Below are 8,688 nucleotides of genomic sequence, written 5' to 3'. Positions count from 1 at the left end.
GTTGTGTTTTCCTTTTGTTTCGTTAACTATTTTAATCTGTCACTGGAAAGATACATTTCCTTTTCCAATTAGAATTGGTATTTAAACAGTCCTCTTCATAACGCTGTTTCCGTTGGTAATATAATGGGACCTACGCGACCCCAAATGTACTTTGTGAGGACTTAAACATACTGTTCCCAGAGGGAAGTTGTCACTGAGTTTTTAGTTTCACACAGTGTCATCCGCAAATTTAGAGAACGTGTCATCTGCGAGTGAGATATTGATTGTAATACTGGAGTTTTTGTATGGTCGGAAAAAGGCTAAATATTCCATATCTATGCCCTTATTTAAGAGAATTGTTGGATGTTGTCAGCTACAACAATAATTTGTGCCTGATACTTTGGATAAAGCTTCCATCCATCCCTCCATCATCTACCGCTTAATCCGGGGTCGGGTCGCGGGAGCAGCTTTAGCAGGGAAGCCCAGACTTCCCTCTCCCCAGCCACTTCAACCATCCCCTCCGGCGGGATCCCAAGGCGTTCCCAGGCCAGCCTAGAGACAAAGTCTCTCCAGCGTGTCCTGGGTCGTCCCTGGGGCCTCCCGCCGGTGGGACATGCCCGGAACACCTCTCCGGGAGGCGTCCAGGAGGCATCCAAACTAGGCATGTGCCGGTTACCGGTTTTACGGTTTACCGTGGTGTGAAAACGTCGCGGTTTCAAAACCACTAAAATTTTCCGTCAGACCGTAGGACGGTATTCGCTATTTTTCTTGTGTCAAAAATGCAGCCAGAAGCGGCTTGGCGCAGCAGCGCTCACCCCCTCCCGTTTGTTGCTGTGTGTGAGAGTGACGCTATCGGCTACACAGCCAGCTAACCCAAAAACAATTACTCCAAACATAAGGCGTACTGTTCTTCAATTTATTGAGCTCTCAAATCATGGTAAGTTTAATATACAAAATGAATAGATTTAAAATGTTGTACAATTAGATTTTTCCATGTGAGGGTTTTTTTTTTTTTCCCTAGATGAAACCTTTCCACAACAATATTGACATTTTAACTAACTTATACATTTTTACCTAACTTATGAATTCCTTATGTTCTTTTTAACACAAAGGCATGACATCATGTAGACTAGAGTTGACACAGTGGCTGAAAATGGCGAAACTTCACTTAAGCTTTTCCACCCTCAAAAAAAAGTCATGCAGTATAAATTTTTAAAAATTTTATTCAGAAGTGTTTTTACTTTATAGAAATTATTTTGTTCTTGCTGTAATCTTGTGCAACTTGAGCTGTGGCTGTGAGTATAGTCTATAAGTTATATTTATTTTAATTTTATTTCAAATATTTTTTTATTGATAATTTATTTATTTTAACAATATATTCATGTTCCAATTTGCAACTATGGTCTGAAAAAAAAAATCCTGTTCAATGGAAAAAAGTTTTTTTTTTTTTTTTTTAACCCATACATCTCAAAATTTTTGGGAGCTATAATTGCAATACCGTGATACCGTGAAACCGCGGTATTTTTGCTCACGGTTATCGTACTGTCAAAATCTCATACCGGCACATGCCTAATCCAAACCAGAGTCCCGAGCCCACTCAGCTGGCTCCTCTCAATGCAGAGGAGTAGCGGCTCGACGCCGAGTCCCTCCCGGATGACCGAGCTTCTCACCCTATCTCTAAGGGAGAGCCCAGACACCCTGCGGAGGAAACTCAGGATCTTGTCCTTTCGGTCTCGACCCACAACTCGTGACCATAGGTGAGGGTAGGAATGTAGATCGACTGGTAAATCGAGAGCTTTGCCTTTCGGCTCAGCTCCTTCTTCACCACTACGGACTGGTACAGAATTTGCATTACTGCAGACGCTGCACCGATCCGCCAGTCGATCTCCCGCTCCCGCCTACCCTCACTCGTGAACAAGGCCCAGAGATACTTGAACTCCTCCACTTGCGGCAGGATCTCATTCCCAACCCGGAGAGGGCACTCTACCCTTTTCCGACTAAGGACCAAGGTCTCGGATTTGGAGGTGCTGATCTTCATCCTGACTGCTTCACACTCGGCTGCGAACCGCTCCAGTGAGAGTTGGAGGTCACGACTTGATGATGCCAACAGCACCACATCATCTGCAAAAAGCAGAGATTCAATGCTAAAGTCAACATACCTGACCCCCTCAATGCTTCGGCTGCGCCTACAAATTCTGTCCATGAAAATTATGAACAGAATCGGTGACAAAGGGCTGCCTTGGCGGAGTCCAACCCTCACTGGGAATGAATTCGACTTACTACCGGCAATGCCGACCAAACTCTGACACCGGTCATACAGGGACTGACCAGCCATTACCAAGGGGCTCGGTACCCCGTACTCCCAGAGCAACCCTCACAGGACTGCTCAGGTCACACAGTGAAACGCCTTCTACAAATCCACACACATGTAGACTGGTTGGGCGAACTCCCTTGGACCCTTTAAGGATCTGCCGAGGGTGTAGAGCTGGTGCACTGTTCCACGGCCTGGACGAAAACCACACTGTTCCTCCTGAATCCGAGATTCGACTTCCCGACGGACCCACCCCTCCAGCACCCCTGAATAGATTTTACTGGCGAGGCTGAGGGGTGTGATCCCTCTACAATTGGAACATACCCTCCGGTCCCCCTTCTTAAAAAGGGGGACCACCACCCCGGTCTGCCAATCCAGAGGCACTGTCTCCAATGTCCACGCGATGTTGTAGAGGCGTGTCAGCCACGACAGCCCCACAACATCCAGAGCCTTTAGGTGCTCCGCGCAGATGTCATCCACCCCCGGGCCCTTGCCACCAAGGAGCTTTAGCCCCCAGACTCTGCTTCCTCAAAGGAGGGCGTGATGGTGGAATTGTCTCCCCACCGACTCACGATGTCCCGAGTCGAGGTCAGCAGTACCCCATCTCCACTATATACAGTGTTAATGGTGCACTGCTTTCCTCTCCTCAGATGCCGGATGGTGGACCAGAATTTCCTCGAAGTCGTCCGAAAGTCATTTTCTATGGCCTAGCCAAACTCCTCGCATGTCCGAGTTTTTGCCTCGGCGACTGCCGAAGCTGCAGTGCGCTTGGCCAGCCGGTACCTGTCAGCTGTCTCTAGGGTCCAACAGGCCGAAAGGTCCCGGTAGACCACCTTCTTCAGCTTGATGGTATCCACCAGCGGGTTCGGGGATTACCGCCACGACAGGTACCAACCACCTTATGGCCGCCTCAACAATGGCGGTGCGGAACATGGCCCACCACCTCCCCTGGGACAAGGGAGAAGTTCTGCCATAGGTGAGTATTGAAGCTCTTTCTGACAGGGGATTCTGACAGATGTTTCCAGTAGACCCTCACAATACGTTGTATGAAGCTTCCAGCACTCAAAAACTGTTTAATCAGAAAAACACCTACCATACTAATAGTAAGGTAAGGTGTATTTTTTCCCAAAGTGATTATCATGAACTAATTTTAATTTAGCGGTTGGATGCCCGGCTCTCCCAGAATTTTAGGGACACACACACACACGCACACACGCGCGCACACACACACACACACACACACACACACACACACACACACACACACACACACAAAAAGTACAACTGAAATGGAGTTCACAGTCCTGTTTATGTGTTCAGAACACATCTTCAAACATGTGTATGGTGGAAAACACTCAGGGGACTTGAAGTTATGCTCTGAGACCCCCAATTTGGCCAAATTTCAAAATTGTCCTACATGCATGTGTGATACATCATTGGAAAGCTTAAAATCTCAATTTTCGGGGGAAGAAATTTTTTGTAAAGACACCATGATTTTAACGAGATACTGTCACGTACTTACCTCTTTTTGATCAAAAAACTCCATGTAGCGTGTATCACCGAGTGTCAAGACACAGCTGTGAATGGCCACAGCCGGATTTTTGAGGGATTTTATGGGTGAAACATGGTAATATAACAAGGGTCGCGATGCAGAAATCAAGGAATGGTCGAGATTTTCTTTCTCAAATATTTACCCTATTAAACGTTTTGTTTTTGTTTTTTCCAATTTTTCTTTGTTTTGTTAGGGCAAAGTTGGAAAAGTCGATGCGGACCGAAGTGTGACTAGGAAACGGAAGTGAAGGGTTTTTATTGAACAATGGCTATGGCTGAGGTTCAGGCTGTGGTTGTGGCTGTGGCTGCGAGGGCTTGGAGGGTGGGTGTCCTGATGGCAAAAAACAAGATTAGTCAAGAGTTCAATGAATGATCGTCAAAAACTACAGGCGTAGTTGGCCGATGTACCAATGGTGACTGGCGGAATCATCTGGCACCTGCTTGCTGCTGAGGCCGCGCCTTATAAGCAGTGTTGATTGCGATGAGCTGCAGGTGCACTCCCAGGTCTGCCGCACCCAGCCTGCCAAGGTTGAACTCATGCCACATAAAAACAGGAAGTGTAACAACAATAAAAGCGAGTAGAGGGGAGTGTGGGCTAGGACCACCACATGTTTGGATCGATTATATGTTATCTAAAATATTGGGGAACATGCGAAAGTAACAAAAACATACAATTAAGTGATAGTTATGAGCAGGGGTGAAAGTGGTTAGAATTTCTTGCCGGAACTCCCCAACGTGAAGGTCGCCACAGAGACAGAATGCAAAGAAAACTGTTTTGGTCAGTTATTTCTATAACACATACAAAAATGTTTCATTCAAAATCATATTTTTTCAATGATTTGCAAAATAAAAGTTAACACAAACAGCTGTAACCCCAACCTCCATCTCCTGATTTTTATTTTCCCTCATTTCCTCATATACTAAATGCCAAATCTCAATTTTAACTACTTAAGAACATAGGATGTATATTAAAATTAAAGATGATGTAAACATTTACTTTTTGTGTATTTTAATAATAAAGATATAAGTAACATACATTCAGAAAAAATAAGTACAAATGACTTATATTACGCAGAGTGAAATGGAATATATTTTGAAGATCGTGCAAACATTGACTTTCTTAATCATATGGAAATGAATAAGTTGCCTAACATAAATGAACAAATATATAAGTCCAAAGTGCACATTGACAGCTAAGATGTTTTGAACCTCCCCATCAGAGCAAATAAAACTAAATATGATAAATAAGCCACCTTAACTCTTTCCTTGCTCTTAAAGATTTGATCCAATTTGTTGCATTGCCCTTTTTTTTTTTTTTTTTTGCTGTTTCAGAAAACATGCAGATTTGAACCAATCAGAGCCAACTATCTCTGTTGATCACATGTCAGTATGTCAGCCAATTGAACAGATAAATGAGTCCAGGCGTTTGCTTTGCTGCGTGCATTCGCACATTGACGAGACTTGTCACCGTCAGACTCAGATAACTGCAGCAGCTGGGGAAACCTCCATGCCGTCCATGGAATAAAATAAATAATAAATATCGGTGGAAACGGATTACCCTAGACAAGCACTTTATTATGCTTGTTGTTAATACTTGTGTATGTAAATCGGATGATGGTAGATTGTTTTCTTCTTGGAGCTGAAATGCATATGTGGCAGCTTAGCATTTATTATTATTATTATTATTTTTTTTTTACATAGCGTTTCGACAGTTGCCGTCATATTTTCGGAATCAAAGCACCGTATAAGGGAACAGCGTTCCAGCCCAAAATCTTATACCGGAACTGCGTTCCGGCCCTGAATCTTATAGACCCTACCCACGTGACGTCACAACTCCTTCCTCCTGACTGGTGCCGCCCAATTGTCCGTCAACACATCATGTTTCCCTGTTACGGCTACGTACATTCCTCCTATTTACGACGTGTTTTTCTGCTCGTTAACATTAATAATCAAAATGGTAAAGGCGTGTGTGGCGGTCGGTTGCAATAACAGAGAAGATAGACGGAGAAGACGGAGAGACTTGAAGTTCTACCGGATTCCGAGAGACTCGGAGAGAAGAGAGCGAGATGGGCTGCTGCAATTCGACGAGAAAACTGGGCTCCAAACGATTACCACAGATTATGTAGTAGTCATTTTATATCTGGTAAGATGCATTTAATATATATTTAGAGGGTTTAGGGCTGACAACCACAATTAAGATCATTGCTAGGCTAATCGCCGACAACATACACGTATGTATGTAGTGAGAGTGCTATCGCTAAACCATATAAACATTAAAAGCCCTAACTCCATTGACAAACGACATGAAATACATTAGACTTGACAGTGGATGTTAGCAATAACAAAAGATTTTGAATTGAAAATTTCGTAACTCACCTTTCCAAGCACAAGATAGATTCCTGCCGAATTTTCGTGGACGAGGACCTGTTTCACCCAACCAGCAACGAAGTATTTATAAGCCTCCAAGCTCTTAAAGTTTTTCAAACTTTCGTGAGAATAGGCTGATTTTGTGTGGACAAGATAGTTGTACAGTTCAGGGTAGCTAGCAGATGTCAGGCAAATACGGCGGAGACAGCGGGTCGAAAAACATCGATTTAGGCATCAAATATGGATCTGGCGAATGGATAAACTGAAGCTTTTCCACATAACGCCTTTTATGCAACGCATCAAGTGAGTTTACGGCATCCGAAAGTACCGGGTCTTCCATGAAATGCATTATAAATTGCTCGATCAATTGAGACCATTGATAATACAGACACAAAATGACGGACAAGTGGGCGGAACCATACAGCGAGCACGTGATTTTGTGACGTCGGTGGGTAGGGTCTATACCGGAACTGCGTTCCTGACCGGTCCCGCCCACTTTCACCCCTGGTTATGAGGTAGATATCCGTGACTTATTTACAGACACTATTTTTTTCATTGTGATGTAATTTGTTTAAAATTTTAAAATATGAAAGTGAATAGTTTTTTTAAAGTCATTTTTTAAACTAAATATTAGACATCAATTAATCATTCTAAGCTAAAAATGACAGACATTTCAAAAAATAAATATAATGACTTACCTTCTTTTTATGGCTGAGTTGAAACAAAAGCGGTTGCGCGACGTCTGTATATGGGGGTCTCCAGGGTAAAACGAACAAATTAAAAATAGTTCGGGGGCTTAATGCACCATGAATCTGCTATGGCAGCATATAGACTTATTGTTCATTCAAACACAACAGTTATTTTGGCTTAAAATACAGCAGATTATTTTAAAGAGGGGCGCAAGAGCAGAAACTCGTTTTTCAGCCTTGTCTGTGTTTTCCGCCATATAGTAATTACATACATACGTTAATCACTTTACAGGGTTTTTACGTAAGAACAAAGTGTAAATGCAGTCTTTAGGCCACCACTGGGATACACTGACAAAAACAATCATGGCAGGCTAGTGCAAATGCTGTCCAGCAAGTGGCAGTGTAACCACGCGTTGTGTTAACATTCTGATAGACGCTTCAGTTAACGTGGCAGCGACAGATGTTCTCAAATCATGTTTTTTAGCATTCATTTTTTTAACAAGACAATGCTGTAATTAGTTTAATTTCCCTAGGACACGTCAACGCAACACGAGTAAAGTATTTGAATGGCGTGACACACATCCTGTTCTACAGAAAAACAAAAGGCACGCAATCAAAGTCGTCGGGGGGCAAAATGTCCTGTGTTCGGATGATATTTGACGGTTTTGTTTTAATTGGGGGAGAACCTCCCACGCGATTTCTTGGTGGAATCGGGAGCGCGCGTCTCCGGCCGGGAGGGGCAGCCGGGGAAGGAAGAGGAGGCATCGGGAGCGCGCTTTCCGCGTCGGCTGCTGCTTCTCACACACAGTGTGGACTACTGACAGCCAGCTGTGCGGCTACAAAACGACGACAATAACAGCTGCGGACCTTGCGCCCTCGAACCTTGAACGCTCCACTCCTCTGGTGTCCGTTCGGGAGACGGAAAAGGAAAAAAGACAGAGTAGCGAGGAAAAAAGAAAGAAAAAAGGGCTTGTATCGTCGTCTTCATTGGCGGTTCCTGTGCTAGCTTAAGCTAAAGACGAGCATTCCTACGACATGAATCCACTGTGTAGCAGATGTAATCTCGTCGTCTACCCCACGGAAAAAATCAATTGTCTGGACAAGGTAAGCGCACCGGATTCATTTTAACGGAAAGAACTCAGGTTAACTCACCATTGTTTAATGGTTGTTTTGAGGCTCTAAAAGGAGACACCTTGCGGATGTTTTTTTTTTGTGAATGAATCGAGGAGAACCCTGAAGGGGACACACAGGTATCTGAACAACATGGCGAGCAAACGCCTTTAGATCGTAAACACACGGCTTGATAGTTCTTTCTTTCCAAATGCAGTTACCAAAATTTTTGACTTTGTTATATTTCTCTCTGTTTGTGGTTTTAAACCTGTTTGGTTCAACGGGAGATTGCACCAGAGCCCGAGCTGGGTTGGGGCCTGCACCTCCATAGTGACTGATCGAATCCGTTACCTCAACGCATATTTATTCGCTCACTTCCATTATTTTTGCCTTAATTCAAGATAAAAATTAAAAAAAAATTTTTTTTAAAGAAATGCAACGTGGCTGTATCCTGTTTGGGGGGTTCCCTGTTGACATCGGATGGCCTTTTGGTGTCCAACGTGGGACGCGTCACACTCTCTCCTGTCGTTAATCCCAGAGATGATTAGCCTGTCGAGATTCGTTTTCAATCCCATAAAGGAGGTTTAATCTCACAACCAGGTGGCAAAATCCCATCAATTGTGGAGCATCAGTGTGAGGAACAACAAGCACTGCAGGATCAGGATCTATTGCATGTGTCGA

At 43.8% G+C, this 8,688-nt stretch overlaps 1 protein-coding gene across 1 annotated transcript in view; it reads left to right on the top strand.

The window, feature by feature from the left end:
• Nucleotides 1-7,639: 7,639 nt before the first annotated feature.
• lasp1 (LIM and SH3 protein 1) overlaps nucleotides 7,640-8,688 on the top strand; it is a 58,570-nt gene continuing 57,521 nt past the window's right edge. The window contains exon 1 of the mRNA XM_057817851.1: nucleotides 7,640-8,001. Coding sequence (XP_057673834.1) covers nucleotides 7,933-8,001 — 69 coding nt within the window. The 5' untranslated portion in view covers nucleotides 7,640-7,932. The remainder of the gene's footprint in view (nucleotides 8,002-8,688) is intronic.

Source organism: Corythoichthys intestinalis, chromosome 16 (genome assembly GCF_030265065.1).
Source record: "Corythoichthys intestinalis isolate RoL2023-P3 chromosome 16, ASM3026506v1, whole genome shotgun sequence".
Taxonomy (NCBI): domain Eukaryota; kingdom Metazoa; phylum Chordata; class Actinopteri; order Syngnathiformes; family Syngnathidae; genus Corythoichthys; species Corythoichthys intestinalis.
Note: the sequence above shows the minus strand (reverse complement) of the source record. Positions and strands in the feature narration are given on the sequence as shown.